This window comes from Lethenteron reissneri, chromosome 62 (genome assembly GCF_015708825.2).
Source record: "Lethenteron reissneri isolate LAM-NWPU_2019-01 chromosome 62, ASM1570882v1, whole genome shotgun sequence".
Classification (NCBI taxonomy): domain Eukaryota; kingdom Metazoa; phylum Chordata; class Hyperoartia; order Petromyzontiformes; family Petromyzontidae; genus Lethenteron; species Lethenteron reissneri.
Genome location: NC_083840.1, coordinates 806,642 through 826,589, shown reverse-complemented (window position 1 = coordinate 826,589; position 19,948 = coordinate 806,642). Strand labels below are relative to the sequence as shown.

Below are 19,948 nucleotides of genomic sequence, written 5' to 3'. Positions count from 1 at the left end.
AACACCACCGACACCACCAACAACACCATCAACAACAACAACACCAACACCACCACCGACACCACCATCAACAACACCACCACCACAAAGTTCCGCGTGGACAATGCCCTGCAGCTCAATTGCGCGCTGCCGCAATTGCATTGTGACGAGTCGGCGTCTCCGTGATTGTGATCGAGTGGGCGGCACCTGCGCGATTGTGCCACGCCAGAAAGGCAACGAACGAGAAGGGCTTCCCCCCCCCCCTACACCTTCACAAAGACAAAGGGGTCCCCCCTATAGCCTATTGACAGACTGTTCAGGCAAGTGGCTGTTAGCGAGTGGTACCTATTTAAGGCCGGCTACGGCACACGAGGGGGTAGGTGGCAAACACCACGACCGGCCGCCTTTGTCTCCCCAGTGCTGATGTTTTCCGCACCGCACCCGGTACTCATGTAAGGTTACCGAGGGGAGGTCGCCAAGGGCTGGTTCACTTTTTATTGGTCGTGAGCGGGAATCGAACTCGGGTCGCCGGAGGTTCGTAGCACAGCGCCCTCATCACTGCGTGGGGAGCGGTCAGCGCTACGCTGCGCTACGAACCCGGCGACCCGCTCACGGCCAACACCAGTAACTATTATCTTAACCGTTCACCGGCTTCCCCTAGGTCGACTCAGCCTTAAATTAGTGCCTGGTGTGGTGTGTAAACATCGCCACTGGGGAGATAAAGGCGACTGGGCGTGGTGTTGACCACCCACCACCTCTTGTGCCGTGCCGGCCTTCATAGGTGCTCGCTAACAGCACTTGTCCCAACAGTCTGTTCAGGCCATACGGGAGATCTATGTCTTTGTGCTTTGATTACTCCACTACTTCTCCCCATACATACATCTCGTCAGACACGCTTTGCTGATGAGACCCAGAAAGTCGAGTCAGGCCATAAATATTGTTGAACAATTAAAAATAAGGCACCGTGATTTCTGGCTCAAACGAGACACGAGACATTGGTGCTCATGTCCCGTTTACAGCCCTGAACCAACGGTGGAATTTCCACATTGTCATGGCGGGGGCGTGTTTATTCATAGGACAACCAGCGACTTCCACGCAAAGTGGTGCTGCATTCATTGTATTCACCCCAGAAGATCAGCAGTAGAACGAGTGACTCGCAATAGTAAGGTTGTGAGTTCAAATCCGGCTTGGGGTTTGGGTTGACTCAGCCAATCATCAACACCTATCTTCGGGGTCGATAAACAAGTGCCACTCTGTGTGTGGGAAGGGAAAGTCACCAGTGGTAGCCCTGTGGATAGACTTGCCTCCCCCGCTATAGCAATGTAGAATTTCCACCACTGGCTCTGCAGGGCTGTAAACGAGACATCATTTAAAAACAATTTTATCAGCTAAGGCCTCACTGAGCTATGTGGCTCTTTTCAGAAGCGACCTTGCTATCACAGGTGATAACTCAACAAAGTGGCTTATCATGAGAAAATGTATAGCAGCCAAATACTCTAAAGGCGTGTTTCCAAGCTGCGGAGGGAAAACCCCAAGGACCCGGAGAAAAATCCACGGCACCACAGAGAGAGAGACATGCAAACTCCACATTTACAGCAGACGCCAGGGTCGGGGATCGAACCCACGGAGCCTGTCCACCACGCGATGGAGTTAACATCTCGCTACAGCGGCATTGGTGCATGAGCATGAGCACCAATACCTCGCTCCATTGCTCAGTCGAGCAGCAGGAAGTCATCGTTTTTACACTTCTGACCCGGGGCGCCCGCGGTATCACCGGCCGAACGCAGTGGAGTTGTTTGTGACGCGTGCCAATGATCTACACAGCTTCCATCCCACGCGACGTGGCGCTTTATCTTCGCAGACAATGGCTTCATGGTCGTCCGTTCGCCCCTCTGTGACGCAGAGACCACAATTATTATAATGGCGCTGATCCTCCTGCTGAGAGCCTTTAGCACGCAGAGCGCTCGGCACTCAGCTGCTGCTGGTGGTGTAATCATTAAACGCATCATCATCATCAGGACGTCACGCAGCTCCTTCGCGAACGGAGCATTCAAGATGCAATCCACGGTCGTGCGATTGTGGCCACGTGACACAAACAATGGACCGTAGAGGACAATCACCGTGAAGTCGGCACTCCTTCGACGACGCGAAGAGAAAAACGACGCGAACTCTCCCTCCCTCTCTCGCGCCTGAAGCCCTCTTCGTCGTGGCCAGCAGCAGACCTCCTCCGCCTTGGCATCAAGCTACGGAACAGATGTATGCTGCTGCTGCTGCTGCGAAAGCAGTCGGCTCCTCGTGCAGGCGCCGTGTGGATTGTTGTCACCATTCGGACGAGCGGAATAGAAATTGGTTTCGTGTGTTCCATCAACGTAACACAGGCGAGCAATGACCTCACGAGATCACCGACTCGAGATTGTCACCGCCGCGAGCTCCCCTTGACGTTGGGAGTTGAGCGATGCTGAACCGAAGGCAGCGAAATTAGCACCAAAATAAAATTTTAAAAAATTCGCGCAGCTCGTGGGGTGTGAAGAGAGAACACGTGGAAACCTGAACTCAAGGTAAGCCCCGGGGGTGGGGAGGTTTCGACATTCAGGGTCTCATCAGCAGCAGCAGCAGTGAGCAGCCTTGCGTTGAACCAATGCTGATGCATCTGAGTATGGTGAGTCGTGGCTTCACGCGTGTTCACACAACGCGTTTGTACAGGCAATGATTAGTTTCGACATTCAATGTTATAGCCAGTCCTGTGTTTTTGTTTGTGTTAAACCAAATTTTGGCGGGTAAAAATAGCCGCTTTTTGACGCGTCGAGACAGATATGGGACGTGTGGAGGGAAATCGTTCGTTCGAATCCGCTTGTCCTGACGAGTGTCGCGGCGGCAGCGCGTTGAGTGGTGGCGGTCCACACCTCCCTGTCCCTGGCGACAGACTCCAGCACTACCACACTATACACTACTATACACTATACACTACCACACTATACACTACTATACACTATACACTACTACACTATACACTACTATACACTATACACTACTACACTATATACTACTATACACTACTACACTATACACTACTATACACTATATACTACTATACACTAATACACTATACACTACTATACACTACTATACACTACTACACTATACACTATACAATACACTACCATACACTATACATTACACTATACACTACTATACACTATACGCTACACTATACACTACTATACACTCCTACACTATACACTACTATACACTACTACACTATACACTACTATACACTACTACACTATACACCACTTGACTATACACTACTACACTATACACTACTACACTATACACTACTATACACTACTACACTATACACTACTACACACTACGATGCACTACTACACTATACACTACTATACACTACTACACTATACACTACTATACACTACTACACTATACACTACTACACTATACACTACTATACACCACTACACTATACACTAGACTATTATACACTACAACACTATACACTACTATACTACTATACACTATACTACTATACGCAGACTCCAGCACTACAGTATTGTACACTACTAGACTACTATACACTATTATACACTATACACTACAGTAACACTATACACTACTATACACTAAATACGTTGATTCATTAATCTCCCCTCCCCCCACTTTGCGCAAGAAGTGTGCACAAGTGTTGTCACCACATCTCCGCCTCTATATAAGGAACGAAACAGGTGGACTTCTCCACAAATCTGGCTGTCGCCTGATGAAGCTAGTTGTAATTACTGGCGAAACGTTGTACTCAGATTGTAAATGTCGTGGCTTGGCTCTCCAACACACCAGTGTGCTGTACTAGTATACTACACTATACACTACACTTTACACTACACTATACACTACGCTATACACTAGTGCTGTACTAGTGATGAATTGGTATGTTCTGTTTACGTGACAACCCTTACTAATTGGCTGTGTCAATTAGTAAGGGATCTAACCCAAATAACCTGTATTATGGATGACATTGGTCACGAAAGCCTACATGTTAAACAAACTACTACACACTACACTATACAATACTATACACAACACTCTGATACACAGACTCTAGGCGTTCCCAGGCCAGCCGAGCGACGTAATCCCGCCAGCGTGTCCTGGGCCGGCCCCGGGGTCTTTGACCAGTTTATTTTGTTCCTTGCAACAACAACAAAACAGAGTTGCGCGTGTCTCTATTATGGAGCAACCGGTTGCACAATTGCTCGCATGGATTACAGAGACGTCTGTGCATAGAAGCGTTTCGGTTTGAATTGACGAGTGATGGGAAGGTGACGTCTACGTGTGTACGTATATCCATAAGAGGGGGTTTTTTTTTTGGGGGGGGGGGGGGTTAGATCTCGTAAATATAAATGTGTCGTTAAACCGGTCACCACCCGAAACAGCCAATTAGTCAGACTTGTTACATAAACAAAACGTGGCCGATTCGTTTCTAGTGTAGTAACATTGAACGAGTCACCGTAGCGCGTGCCGCTGGGACATTGGTAGACAATGACATTAGGGGTAACAGCCCATCTACCTGTTGGATCTGTGGGCAAGGTACGGAGCCCTCTGGGGGATCCAGAGGTGTGCGGGGCCGAGGGCAGAGCCTGGCCACCCTGGGCAGGATATAAGGCGAGATCCGACTCGGAGTCGGGGCTGCTGCCATCTGGAACGGAACTCGTCGTGCCGTCGTCGTCGTTATCTTCTTCAAGTTGCGCGTCTGGAAGCGTGTTGGCTGTCCCGACCCGGTATAAGGCTGTGAGGGCCGGAATAAAGAGAGAGAGAGAGAGTACCTCCTACTAGTGTCTGTGAATTATTACACTACACTTGTACAGCACTCATCGGTTGTGTGTTGGAGAGTTAAACCCACTAGAACATTTACAATTCGAGTAACCGTGACGTTTCGCCGTTAAATACAACAACAACAACGAGCATCATCAGGCGACAGCCAGAGGATTGTGGAGAAAGCCTCCACCTGTTTGGGTCTTAAATAGATGGGGGGTGAATACTGATGCCATCACTTGTGAGCCAATCAGGTGCGAGGACCAGAGGGGGGGTTAATGAATTCATGTAAATTACAAAGGATCATCATTAACGGTTCGGTTATGCATAGGGTAATCAACATACATGATACGTATGTACGTGTATGGTGAACGTCTGTCGCACTGTACCGAGCCAACCATGCTAATCAAAGGGCAACAAACTAATAACTAATAACAAAAAGCAGTTCGAAAGAAATACGTTTTCGACCGAGATGATGATTTAAAAGTGCGTAGCTCCAGCAGCTTCCGAATATTGGAAGAAAGAGCGTTCCAGACGGCCGCAGAAGCGCATATCAAAGCGCTGCGCAGTGCGGTGACCACCTTCTATGGTAGATCGCTCACCAAAAGGCGCTGCTGCTGCTGCTGTTGCGAGGATGACCGGAGTTTGCGTGGTGGTTTATGCTCCTTGACGAGATCAGCAGCGAGGTATTGGTGGTTCATTTGTGGCAAGCACTTTGTGTTGTATAACATTACATTTCTAAGTATACTAGATTTGTGTTTCTATTTCATTTATACCTGATGATTGCTTGTGTTGCAATCGAAACGTCGTATGCTAGTATTCAATTTATTATTTTCTCTTTATACGTGACTTTACCGAAAGCTCCAAATTAAGTAAGCTCCAAATTAAGTAAGCACTTTGTGTGTAATGAGTGCGACATTAGAATGTATTCGTTCGGAAAAGTGAAGCCAATGCAGCTCAGTTAGCACTGAATGGACACGGTTGGATCTTGCAGACCCCGTCACGACACGTGCCCACGCTACAGCTTGGTAATGTTTTTGCCAGACATCCCGTAGAGTAGTAAGTTGCAATAATCGAGCATTGTCAATACTCTGCTACACGTCACCTTGTTGGCTATGTCATGACCCAATTGTGGTCGAATGTGTCATAGAGCCCTGACATGGAAATGTCAGGACCTGACCACATTTGGGTGATATTTGGGTGATGAATGGGATTGGTAAGAGAATAACAGTGGATGGAGAGAACATGCCCAGCAGGACAACCACCGCAGAGATGGAGTGATCAGACCAGTTTATGTGCCGGATTGAGATGGATTGTGATATCTCAGACACGGCGGTGTCTCCCAGTGTCTCCTTGTCATGTCTCCTCCAATGTGTCAACTCCGATGTCACCCCAGTCTCCCGGTCTCATCCTCTCGTGTCTCCCACCGACCCCGTCACCACACGCGCCAGAGGAGGGTGCGCACGCAGCAGTCGACGCACGGGGCACGTAACCCAGCACTGTGGAGGCAGCAGCAGCGAGGGTTGTTGGATCACCACACAGATGGGCTGTGGAACTCCTTTCGTACGTACGCTTGACGCACCCCCGCCCCCCCCTCCCGAATCCTATAGAACGGCCTATATTTAATCCACGCAGAAATGATCAATGATTAAAAATATTAATGTGTTTAAGCAAATAGATAGTCCACCGCCGGCTGCATTATTATCGAAGCTTCACCCCCCCCCCCCACCCCGTTTCCTATGCGTACGTGCATTGTCAGTAGACCCCCATACGCAAGCGTACGCATTTTGTTAACCCCCCTCCCGCCTCCATGCGTCCGTATTAAATGGATGGCCCCTATACCCCTGGCTCGCCACGAGATGGCGGTACAGCAACAATGTTGACTCCCACCTGTCCCGTCTGTGTGGGGACAGAGCGGTGGTTCTCAGCCGGGGGTATGCGGGCCCCTGGGGGTACACGTGGCAATGTCCCAGGAGGTGGTCAGGTGAGTTGATTTTTAAATGCGTGGAATTATATCCTACGTGAGAGTCATTGGTGAATGATCGTGTATGAATACGCACAACGATAGAGTATTAATCCGTGTGGTGACCTCGACCAGTAGTTCTTCTTAATCTGGTGTGAAAGGCATTGCCAGATTTTTTTAGAATGTAAATAATCTTAAACACAAATGAAGCCGCGGGCACGTAAGTTACAACTTCCTTTGTTCCATCGTACATTTCTTAACGATTGAGAAGCAAAGGGGGTAAACGCCGTCGTAAAGGTTAATAAATGCTGACCTAAACTCATTGATCGTAAACAATGTCGGTTTCCAAGAGTAACCAGCGACCGTGAATACATCACGTCACGCACGTGGGGCGTCCGTTGATTTTTTTTCTATTTGCTTGCAGTTACTTAGCTAGTTAGGACAAACCTCACAAATATTTATGATGTTCATAATTCATACATTTATTTCTCAGAACCACGTTGGGCCAGGCAAGGGGGATATACTCAGTGCCGGATTATCCAAGTAGCAAAAGTAGCTACATATGCTACGGGCCCCACACTTTCAAGGGCGCCGCGCGAAATTCTTTCAAGCTATCAATTCCGGTTTAGTGATTCTGCACTTGCTCTGTTATTATAGTACTATACTGCTTTCAACTTTTATGAACGACTGGGTGTTTAAGGTTAGAAATTTGTTGTATTATCTGGCTGTATAGAAAATGAAAAAATACAATGACTTTACTGTGCAAGTAAAAAATGTGTGTTTTAATATTTGTGTTGTTTTATTTAGGGCCCCTTTATAGCATATGCTACAGGCCCCGCACTAGCTTAATCCGGCACTGGATACAATAAGAATAGGGTTGACCAGGGGCGGTTTCTTCATTAGGGCGATTGGGCGACGCACCACCAATGTCATTGAACCACAGAGTCACGCTAGCCGTCACTGTCAGCCTCTGGATATAGTCCAATCAGCGTCATGTCATGTTCTGTGGAGTACCGCCTATTTTTGGGCGATTTCACTCCGGCTGAGAATCGCCCCGAGTGGCCCCATAGACTTACATTGAAAGATGTTTTTTTTCGAACGGGGGCACGCTCCAATGCATTCTCTATGGCTTCCGGGAGGGCAAGCCCTAACGTGCTTACGTCATCATACGTGCTAACGTCATCAAACGTAAGCACGTTTCATCCAACAATATAACTTATCGCCACCTAGTGGAATCTTCTTCTTGGTTCTTTCGGTAAAGTCACGTAGAAGGGAAGTAATAAAATAATAAAAATAAAACATAATAAAATTATTCTCACGACGTTTCGGCCACAACGCAAGTTATTCTCACGACGTTTCGGCCACAACGTTCCACTCACTGGCATGGTGCAGTGTGCAGAGTAATGTATGGTGTCGTAATTGTATAGTAAATATATAGCAGTGTGATACACATTAGGGTGGGTAGAATAATACATAGTGTTATATTAAAATGGATAAGGCAGCAACTGCAGCAGCAGCAGCAGCAACTGCAGCAGCAGCAGCACTGCAGCAGCAACTGCAGCAGCAGCAACTGCAGCAGCTGCAGCAGCAACTGCAGCAGCAGCAGCACTGCAGCAGCAGCAGCTACTGCAGCAGCAGCAGCAACTGCAGCAGCAGCAGCAACTGCAGCAGCAGCAGCAACTGCAGCAGCAGCAGCAACTGCAGCAGCAACTGCAGCAGCAGCAGCAGCAGCAACTGCAGCTCCCTTTGATGCTGTTAATCCTGCATAATGCACATGCATATGTAGTACTAATCACATTCCTGCATTTCCCATAAATATGCTAAATTCCTCTTGATATGCAAATTCCTTTGTCAAGGCGCCCAGCTTATATATATGCTCCAGGCTCGTGTGCTGTTTCATTCAGACTCTGTCGCCTCGACGGACCTGGTTTTCACCTGAGGACGGCTGCTTGCGTTGTGGCCGAAACGTCGTGAGAATAATTTTATTATGTTTTATTTTTATTATTTTATTACTTCCCTTCTACGTGACTTTACCGAAAGAACCAAGAAGATGAATCCCTGCAGTCACGAAAGTTTTAAATCAAAATCTAGTGGAATCTTTAATAAAATAAACTTGAGTGGTTTGTTTTAATAGTGAGTATAGAAACAAACAAGATGTATTGTAAGAGTCACTTTATTTTTCATTAATATTAAAGAAGTGAAGTTGCCTTTACATGCTTAAGCTGTTAATTTATCCATTGCATGGGTGGACCTTATCCTTATCAATCATCCAGACATTTGCCCCCCCTGAGAGATTTTGCAGGAGCCGCCACTGGGGTTGACCCTTACTGGAAATAAAACGGGAGGTATTAAGATGTTCAAAGACCAAATAGATACACCGTTTGGTTCTTTCGGTAAAGTCATGTAGAAAAAAACAAAGAGTAATTCCTGCAGTCACGAAAGCTCCAAATCAAGTCCCAAATAGAAACCTTTTGCAAAGAACCAAGTTCTACATTAACCACAGACTGTACTTGCGGTGACCATGCAAACAAAACATGCTCTGATAATAAACGCATTGTCTTTTAAACCGACTGGCCTGCACCAGGGACAGCCTTCTTTATGTCCTTGTCTCACCAGTGTCAGACCAGGGGGGGGGGGGGGTACAGTGGGGTACAGTCGCCAACAACGGGATAGAGTGTTAGAGTGATTGAGTGTTAGAGTGATTGAGTGTTAGAGTGATAGAGTGTTAGAGTGTTAGAGTGTTAGAGTGATAAAGTGTTAGAGTGTTTCCTCCTAAATGCATAAACGCTCATCGCGAATTGGCCGAGAACACCTTCACAAGTAGAGGACAACAGAGCTTCGGCAATCGTTGGTAGCACTGGCTCAAACACCGCGTGGCTGCTGCTGCCGCTGGCTTCCCGCTCCTGGTCTTGCGTGGCTCCTCTTTGCGGCTCCGAACCGCCCCTCTCTTTCCTCTACGAAAGCGAACGGGACATTGCGCCTCTCGACTGGTATGCAGGAGGTCGTGTGTTCGAAGCCGAACCTGACGCCTGCTGCTGTATATTGGGAGTCCGTGCGTCTCTCGCTCTCTCCCCGTGGTCACGTGGATTTTCTTCCGGGTCATCCGGTTTTTCCCCTCAAATTACCGAAAGAACCAAAGAGTATGGATTTTTGCAGTCACGAAAGCTTCAGATCTAGTATTTGCCTGCTCTAAATTTCCACATGATGATGAGCCGCTCATTTGAGCTATCATTTGTGATGGCCAGGTCGCTCCTGAAAAAGAGCAATATAGCTCAGTGTGGACATTACCCTGGCAAAGTAGAAATTGTTTATAGTTTACAAGTTGACATTATTATTACGACAATCAGGGGTACATCTCTGGGGTATGCGGCAGCGTTATGTGATGCATAGGAGGCCCAGTCAGTTACAACGGGGGCCCAATCCACAGATAAACACAAGTACAAAAACAAGGTTAAGAATATATTTTTTTTATATTTCATTCAAAATTAAATACAGTCTACCATGGGCCGAGCCCGATGATGAAGGCATCCTGGCTTCATCACATTAGTAGAGCAGCATTAAGTTGCGCGATCCACCCCCTTTTTTAGGAAGTCCTAGACCGATAGGGCCGAGCATGAAAGCAAAGATGTGGGACAACTAAATTGTGAAGATTGTTACCGTTATATCTTTCGTACATTAATACTCACTCAGGACTATTTTCCTCGAAACCTAATACACGGTGCGGCAACTAAAATACTAATACATAAAGAGTTATTGTTATACAGGGTTAAAACCCATCCGTAGCTATTGCAGCGAAAGTGAGACGGGAGAAAGAAGTGGGGGCCCACCGTCGGATCTTGCCATCCCCCCCCCCCAACCCCCATTGTAAGAGGTCGTTGCGCCCCTGACTGCTATTGTCCGCTTGCTTATGAGGCCTCCTCCCTCTGTACTCAGGTAGGGGGAGGATCTGGGCTAGTCCCCCCCCCTCTCATCACAGCACAGCAGCAGCTGCCACAACCCACGATGGCCGTGGCTGTCGAATCGCCACCACCCGTGCCACCGCCGCTGTGCCGCCGCATCGCCACCGCCCTCTTCGCGCTGCTGGTGGCGGGCGGCCTCACGTGGACCTACGTGCAGGGCGCCGACCTGTGGTCGGACGGCGAGCGGCTGGTGTCGCTGGGTCTGTACGGCGCCTTCCTGCTGGCGCACGCCCTCGCGCAGAGCGGCTTCGCCTACCTGGAGTGGCGCCGGGCGGAGCGCGCCCGTGACGGGACGCCGTGGGAGCCCCGGCGGAGCGTGGCGATAGCCATCGCGGCCTTCCAGGAGGACCCTGGCTACCTGCGCGGGTGCCTCGTGTCCGTGCGGGACTCGTCCTACCCACGGGACAAGCTCAAGGTTGGTTGGCCACTCGCACGCACATGCACACGCACACTCGATTCTCACGTACGCCCGATTCTCACGTACGCCTCTCATCTCCGAGATCAGTGGCAAAATCCCCCAGGTGTTGCCACGGTATTTTTGGAAATTGTTGGAAAGTATAGAACTAAACTATAAATCATGAGTGGGTGATGTCACTCCGCATGGAGAACCCCCCCCCCCCCATTAATAATCATGAGCACGTGACATCATTCCACATCGAACAGGTGACGTCCTCCAAATGGACACCCCCCTCCATTAATAATAATTAGCGGGTGACGTCACTTCACATGGGGGAGCGAGGCGCCTCCTCCCCCCTCCTCGGCGTCAACTTACAACCCTCACTACAAAGGCAGAACCCTCACGTCACGCGATCTCCGTAACGCTGTTGAGACATAGAAGTAAAAAGGACGTCATGATGAACAAGGGATTATAACCTTAAAATGAAATAGGTGCGTGTCACCGCGCCCTTACAAATTGCACACGAATGGATGCAATATCACGTCGCGGTCTGCTTTTCGCTTGCAAGTTTCAGATTTACTGCAACACACCCATCCTTGGACGGGCAAAAGGCTAGTTTATAATAGCCAAACAGTACTCTAAACGCACATTGTTTCTAAATGTGGTGGGAAGAACCGGAGGACCCGCAAACAAATCCACACTACCACAGGGAGAGAAACACCGCAAACTTCTTATATACAGCAGGCGTCAGGGTTGGGATCGAACCCACGACCTCCTGCACACCAGGGGAGGTACCTAACAGCTGGCCGCCGTGGCGCCCCATCCCCACAATACCATGTGTAGTAGTAGTAGTAACGTTGCGCAATGTCCCCGACGCGACAACCGAAGGTCGTCATGGTGGTGGACGGCAACGGAGCCGAGGACGCGTATATGATGGAGCTCTTCCGCGAGGTCTTCCGCGACGAGGCGGAGGAGGATGCGCGCACTGTAGTGTGGCGTGGGAACTACCACACGTCGGAGCCGCGGCGCCAGCGGCCCGAGTGGTCCACCACGGCCGCGGAGGGGGCCCCCGACCGGGACGCGGAGTTGGTGGAGGCGGCGGATCGGCGCGAGCTCGAGGAGGCGGTGCGCTCCGCGCGCTGCGTCTGCGTCATGCAGCAGTGGGGCGGCAAGCGGGAGGCGATGTACACGGCGTTCAGGGCGCTCGGCGCGAGCGTCGACTACGTGCAGGTGAGCGAGCAGCATCACCACTACACGCGGCATCGCGACTACACACAGCATCACCACTACACGCGGCATCATCACTACACGCGGCATCGCGACTACACACGGCATCATCACTACACACGGCATCGCCACTGCACACGGTATCACCACTACACACAGCTTCACTACACACAGCATCAACACACACAGCATCATCACTCAGCATAAACACACAGTATCACTACACACAGCATCACTACTATACACATCATCACTACACACAGCTTCACTACACAGCATCACACATAGCATCACTACTACACACAGCATCACCACACACGTGTGTGCATTCAGTAACAGGTGTGCCATTCAGATCCGTAATAGGTGTGCCACTCGGTTTGGTAACAGGTGTGCGACTCGGACACGAGGCTACACTGCGACGCCACGGCGGAGCTGGCGCGGCTGCTGGACGCGGACGCGGGCGTGGGCGCCGCGGGCGGCGACGTGCGCGTTCTCAACGCCTCCGAGTCGTTTATCAGCTTCCTGAGCGGCCTCCGCTACTGGATGGCCTTCAACGTCGAGCGCGCCTGCCAGTCCTACTTCCACTGCGTGTCCTGCATCAGCGGACCCCTGGGTGAGTGAGGGGGGGTGGCAAAGAAGCAGCGTGGTGCTGCGAATTTAAAAGCACAACTCAGTTTTAGTTCAATTTATTTTGAATTACCCTGTGAGCCAAGAATTTCTTGAATCGGGTTTCATCAACAAAAACAACGCCGCTTCCCCGATATACGCAACGTCACAGTAAAATAAATCAATAATAATCAATAGCAGATAAGCAAATAAAAAAGTGATAGCAAATCATAATTGCAAGAGAAAAACTTTTTTTTTAAAACAAGTTAAAAATGGATTGTTATCAAAATAGCACACTTTATCTAAACAAAATACTAATTTAAATCTGCCTAATTTATTGTAATGCAGATACGGCGTAAAACACGATGGCATTAGAGTGAGGAATAAAACAGCATCCGTAAAAAACGTATTGTAAACAACGCGCGAAAGTGGTCGTTTACAGGCAATGAAAATTTGTACTATGGCAGTAAGGCTCTCGATTATCCGCGTGCGGTTTAACCACATATCGGACAAACCCGATTAACAGCAACCCTGGCTATCATATCAATAGAGCAGCATAACGTTGCGGTATCCACCCCTTTTGAGAAAGTCCTAGACCGATGGGGCTGGCATGAAAGCAAAGACGCGTGACAACTCAATTGTGAGTATTGTTACCTTTACGTATTTAATCTTGATTTGAAGTTTTCGTGATTGCAGGAACCCATACTCTTTGCTTCTTTCGGTAAAGTCACGTAGGTAGAAAGAAAAATAATAGATCACGATGTTTCGATCGCAACACAAGCAATCGCCATCAGGTGGGACAACCACAGCAAGAAAAAACTGTTGAAGTAGGCGAGAGATCTGTCGTGGCACGAGGTTATATAGTAGGCCTCGGCAGTAGGGGGGAGAGAGAAGGGGGAGGAGGCGGGGCAGAAAGTGGACCCCGCAATAGCACCCGGGTCACTGGAGTAAAGTGGACCACCGCAGTAGCACTGGTGAGGTCGATTGCAGGGGGGGAGAGAGAAGGGGGAGGAGGCGGTGCAAAAAGTGGACCCCGCGGCAGCACCCGGGTCACTGGAATAGAGATCGGTGAGAGATGCACAGAGAGAGAAAGACACACAAAGTCGGAAATAACAGCTGACATAGGCAGGTAGGATGGAAACATCACAGTCAGTTAAGACTTTACCTGGTTAATGACGTCCTTCCAATGATTGCTCAGTTTGTATGGATGGCTTCATGAACAAATCTCTGATAATAGCCGGTGGGTTTGCAGAGTACCTTCGTCTTGGAAAAGTCAATTTCGTGTGAGCCCACTGCATTAACACAATGATCAGCAACAGCAGAGGTATTGATCCTACCGTGTTTCAGATTTGCCTTGTGTTCGCAAATGCGGTCTGAGACATGTCGTTTCGTTTCCCCAATGTAACTGTTGCCGTAGCCACAACTCAGTTTGTATACACCCGGGTATTGCATATCAGGAATCGCATCCTTTACAGATGGGATCAAATCACGTATTTTATGTACTGTGTTGAAACGAACCTGGATCTTGTGTTTGTTTAAGATTTTGGAAATCTTTTTGGTAACCCCTGCTATGTATGGCAAAGTGATGGTATTGGTTGGATCCTCAGATGGTTGTCTCCCCATGGCTGGGGAGACAGCTTTGCGGATTGTACGGTCAGAATATCCGTTCATCCTGAGGGCTTTGTGTACGTGCTCCAGCTCACTGGCTATGGGATGCTGGTCTGAGATGCAACGGGCCCTATGGTGTTTAGGGCCAGCCTAGCTCTAATCTCAGAGAGAATAAGATTGCTCCGATTTGAACTTGATCATTTAGACTCTCTGTGTCTCTCCGATCTCTACTCCAGTGACCCGGGTGCTGCTGCGGGGCCCACTTTCTGCCCCGCTTCCCCCCCCCTTCTCTCTACGCCCCCCCCCCCTGCAGCCGATCTCTCCAGTGCTGCTGCGGTGGCCCACTTTACTCCAGTGACCCGGGTGCTGCTGCGGGGTCCACTTTCTGCCCCGCCCCCTTCCCCCTTCTCTCTCCCCCCCTACTGCCGAGGCCTATATAACCTCGTGCCATTTTCTTAACTTCAAAATAATTTATACCTATTTTCGTGGTTTTTGGCATATAGATCTACGGAAAATGGATATTGTATGTTTGGATTATCCACAATTTTGAATTATAATCCGCGACCGTCTTTACCATTATTAGCGTGGATAATCGAGAGTCTACTGTATTTTTTATTTTACCAGGTAAGGTCCCACTGAACTGTAAAACTCTTTTTCAGAAGCGACCTGGCCATCACAAATGACAGCTCAACGAAGTGGCTTATCACGTACTAGCGGGAAGTACCCGGCATTGCCCGGGTCCAAAAAATATTCTAAACCTACTCTCAAAAATCTAACAGCAGTGCATACTAACTGTGGTGGTACCTGCCATGATTACAGCAGTGCATACCGCCTGTGGTGGTACCTGCTATCACTACAGTAGTACATGCTGACTCTATAGCAGTATTTATGGACTCTATAGCACAAACTACTCACCTGACAGAGTGGCGTGGTGAGGCCTAGTCCGGTGCAGAGCCTCCGGCCTCGCCGAGATTGTCCAGCCAGCCGAGGTGGCACCTTGGCAGGCTGGGGCTGGGCTGCTACCCCTTACCCCACCCCCCCCAGCCACGATCTCCCCGGCCGCTCTGCAGTAATATGTATGGCCTATAGTGGTAGCATCTAGCGACTGTATAATAGTAATAACTGCATGTATCGGGGTGGGGGGGACATCACATGCATCGGGGTGGGGGGGACATCACACTGAAACATTTACATCAGCGTTTAGTGTATTTTTATAGCATTTTTAACGCGAAAGAAAATGCCCCCGTCACTCCCACCAAAGGCGTGCGACTTGGCATGGGCCGTCCCCCCCCACCAAAGGCGCGTGCGTTGGTATGGTCGTGCAGGCGTCATAAATAAATAAATGGGAAGCACACAAAAATCGCACTAAATCACTAATTAAACTAATTTTAAGTTGACGGATGTGAACAAGGAATATCGCTTGCTCACCGTGGGGCTTACGGCGTGATATCTGGCTATTTTATTTTCACGTAAAACCCCACCGTTGGAGAGCCAAGTGCGCGACCACACACAAACCCACACAAACCCCGCCACAAACCCACACACAATTTTTGACTTTTTTATAGAAAGAAAGATAGCAGCAGCCAAATACTCTGAACGCGTGACGTCGATTCTAAGCATGGAGGGAAAAAAACGGAGGACTCGGAGAGAAAAATCCACAGCACCACGTGGAGAGAGAGAGAGACACGCAAACTCCAAGTATACAGCAGGCGTCAGGGTCGGGATCGAACTCACGAACCTCCCGTATACCAGACGAGGTAGTTAATATCTCCTAGCCACCGTAACGCCCTCTTGTCGTGTACCTGCAGACCGACGTTGGCATTCAACTCGTGAACGCATTGCTGCCGAGCACAGAACAGAGTAAAACGATTCTCGTGAAATGTTTTTGTGTGACCCCTCCCCACCTCCAACGCTGCCCGGCGCCCTACCGCTAGCAGGCCTCTACCGCAACACGCTGCTGCAGCAGCTCGTCGAACCGTGGTACAACCAGTCGTTCCTAGGGGCTCGTTGCACGTTCGGGGACGACCGCCACCTCACCAACCGGGTTCTCAGCATGGGCTACGCTACGAGGCGAGGCGAACCGCAGCGACAACCCCCTGCGTCTGTCTCCTTTCTCTCTCTCCGTCTCCGCGTGTGTGCACGTAGGGGGGAGCGGTAGAGGTGTAGCGGTCAGGGCGCAGGGATTGACGCCAGCGTGGAGGGGGTAGGGAATGCTGATGTTGTAGGGACCATTATGGAGGATTCGTACGGTGCGGTATGAAGTCTTCGCTTGACACGTCGTGTTCACATGATGCATTTTGGCTGAAACGTGGTGCTCCTGCTCAGGAACACTTTTCGCACAACGCGCAATACTCATCCTGTTGTAAGGCGGAACGTGCATCCTGTTAAAAGGCGGAACGCGCACTGTTATTACGCGGTTTCTGAGCGGTTGACGAACTGCTTTCGCGAGCTGCGCGGCTGAGCGGTAGAGTATAGGGCAGGGGTCGGCAACCAAAATAACAAGAAGAGCCATTTCTTTCCAATTCGGTATAAAATTCAGTATTTCAAGAGCCGCAATGCATCTGAGTACATACTGTACATACGTACATATCGTCAAGAAGCAGCCCGTAAAGAGCCGCATGCGGCTCCGGAGCCATAGGTTGCCGACCCCTGGTATAGGGTGATATACAGTCGGCATTCCCTCATCATCTCAGTTATTTGTCCCTTCCATGGGATGACCGCAGGCTGACGTCGCAGTGAAAACACGATTCACATTGGCATTGTTCATGATGTATTCCCTGTAATGTATATATATGGTATACAACTATCTGGTTTTAAAATTATAATCGCACATTGTGCCCCTGATACAGCCCCCTACTGTGAAAACCTGGCAGGACCCTCCGCAAAAGGAGTCTTGAAAGTCGGCAAGGCTTTCCTGGGGAACGGGGGGGTACTGCAAGATCCGACTGTGTCAGTCCAGTGCTCGATCAACTGCATTGGCTTCCGGCTGCTGAACGAATACATTATAAGGTCCGCTACGAATATGATGCTGATCTCGCCAAGGGGCATAAACCATCGCCACGCGAACTCTGGTTATCGTGGCAGCGGCTTTTGACTAACCGATGAACAAAGGCAGTCACCGCATCGTGCGCTTTCAGATGCGCTTCTGTGGCCGTCTGGAACGCTCTTCCTTCCAATATTATCTGTATTGACAAACTCATTTATTTAAAACAGATTTTTGTGTTTAGTTTATTGTCCTTCCCCCGCACCTCCGATTAGCACGGTTGGCTACGTACGGTGCAAAAGAAGTTCAACACACACGTGCAGCATAAACCATCACGCAAACTCCGGTCATCCTCACAGCAGCGGCTTTTGGAAAGTCATAAAAACAAATCAGAACATTACTCGTAATCAAGGTTTTTGGGTTAGATCGCGTAAGTATAAATGTGTCGAAACCCTCCACCACCCGACACGGCCATCAGCAAGGAATTTGTCATGTAAACAAAACGCCAAATAGTTACTACTTCAGCCCACCGGTGTGTTGAAGAGTGAATCCACAACATTTACAATCTGAATACGACGTTTCGCTGGTAATTACATCAACCAGCATCATCGGGCAATTTGCCAGACTTAAGCGATCGAACCCAAAAACCTTTATTATGAACAATATTGGTCGCGAAAGCCTATGTGTTACACGTAACATTACACGTGCTCTCCTCCTCATGCTCCCTCCTCCTCCCTCCTCCTCGTCCGCCGCCAGGTACACGAGCCGGGCGCGCTGTCACACGGAGACACCCGCCCAGTACCTCCGCTGGCTCAACCAGCAGACGCGCTGGGCCAAGTCTTACCACCGTGAGTGGCTCTACAACGTCATGTGGTGGCACAAGCACCACATATGGATGACGTACGAGTCCCTGGTGGCCGGCATCTTCCCCTTTTTCGTCGCCGCCACGGCTCTGCGCCTTTTCTACAGCGGCAGCCTGTGGGACATCGTGTGGGTAATGGTCGCCATCCAGGTGGTGGCACTCGCCCGGGCCCTCTATGCCTCGCTGCTGCGCAGGAACCTCGTCATGGCCTTCACCGCATTCTACTCCGTCCTCTACGTGAGCAGCCTCGTTCCCGCCAAGCTCTTCGCCATCCTTACCATCGCCGAGGGAGGCTGGGGCACCTCGGGCCGCCGGAGGATCGTCGGAAGCTACGTGCCCCTCTTGCCGCTGTCCGTGTGGGGGGCGGCACTGGCTGGGGGGCTCTGCTACACGCTGGTGCAGGAGGCGCGCTCGGCTCGGTTGGCGTCCGAGCGGGTCGTACTGGCATACGGTGCGGTGGCGTACGCCGTTTACTGGCTCCTCATGGTGGTGCTGTACCGGTGCCACTCGAGGCGGTGGTGCCACCGGAGGGAGCCCGAGTCTCATGCTGTCGAGGTTTGAGGAGGAGGATGATGATGATGTCATAATGGGTGGCCATGCAGCGCACCGCTGTTACAGCACACGGCCTGTGTGTGGGCCCGCCTTCTCGAAGCTCCCTGCAGATTGCCCTCCTAAAGTTCGCATTCTGTTGCACAATGTGGAATATATTTCCATGGCAATTACATCTGGCATATTTTATGAAATCCTCGCCTCCCCTATCTGTGACTGATCACTTGCCGGCTCACAAGAATATTTTGCCCTTGAGGCTGCCACACATGGTGCACTCGAGGATCTGCACTTTATTTCTTCCTTGCGTGTACTCTGGCACCATGCCCAGCAAACTCTGTCGCCAGTGCAGTGTGCGTTTCGTGAACGGTTTGATTCCTGTACCCAAACTATAACTATTCACTATGGGGACCTCATTTGCCAGTAAAAATATGATAATTGGTTCTTTACCCTTCTATCTGGCAACAAAACTGACACCTTTTTGCAAGGAGTCATGTTTGCATAGACCGCAATACCTGCAGTCATAAATACAAACAAAAGACATAACTCTGATAATGTGCACTGTCCTTGAAGTTGATTGGTCCACACCCGAGACAGCTTTCCTTCGAGCCTAGTCTCATATGGGTTGGACCAGATGACGCCAAAAGGCGCACAACTCAAGGACAATGCACCATCAGAGTATGAGAGCTCGGGGCAAGCATCTACACTATGGGGACCTCATTTGCCAGTAAAAATATGATAATTGGTTCTTTACCCTTCTATCTGGCAACAAAACTGACACCTTTTTGCAAGGAGTCATGTTTGCATAGACCGCAATACCTGCAGTCATAAATACAAACAAAAGACATAACTCTGATAATGTGCACTGTCCTTGAAGTTGATTGGTCCACACCCGAGACAGCTTTCCTTCGAGCCTAGTCTCATATGGGTTGGACCAGATGACGCCAAAAGGCGCACAACTCAAGGACAATGCACCATCAGAGTATGAGAGCTCGGG

At 49.7% G+C, this 19,948-nt stretch overlaps 1 protein-coding gene across 1 annotated transcript; it reads left to right on the top strand.

Annotated features, from left to right (window-relative positions):
- The first annotated feature begins 10,765 nt into the window (after positions 1-10,765).
- LOC133358569 (hyaluronan synthase 1-like) lies at positions 10,766-19,420 on the top strand. Its single transcript, XM_061576939.1, has 5 exons — positions 10,766-11,137; positions 12,008-12,349; positions 12,734-12,959; positions 16,498-16,630; positions 18,300-19,420. Exons 1-5 carry the CDS (start codon positions 10,766-10,768, stop codon positions 18,964-18,966), a joined length of 1,740 nt encoding a protein of 579 aa, XP_061432923.1. The 3' UTR covers positions 18,967-19,420.
- The last annotated feature ends 528 nt before the right edge of the window (positions 19,421-19,948 follow it).

What these genes read in the sequence shown, in the direction of transcription:
- LOC133358569 (XM_061576939.1), top strand. Translation starts at nt 10,766, where the DNA reads ATGGCCGTGGCTGTCGAATCGCCACCACCCGTGCCACCGCCGCTGTGC. An exon ending in CGAGCGTCGACTACGTGCAG is followed by an intron (nt 12,350 to 12,733) that starts GTGAGCGAGCAG and finishes GTTTGGTAACAG; the next exon opens with GTGTGCGACTCGGACACGAG. An exon ending in CTGCATCAGCGGACCCCTGG is followed by an intron (nt 12,960 to 16,497) that starts GTGAGTGAGGGG and finishes TACCGCTAGCAG; the next exon opens with GCCTCTACCGCAACACGCTG.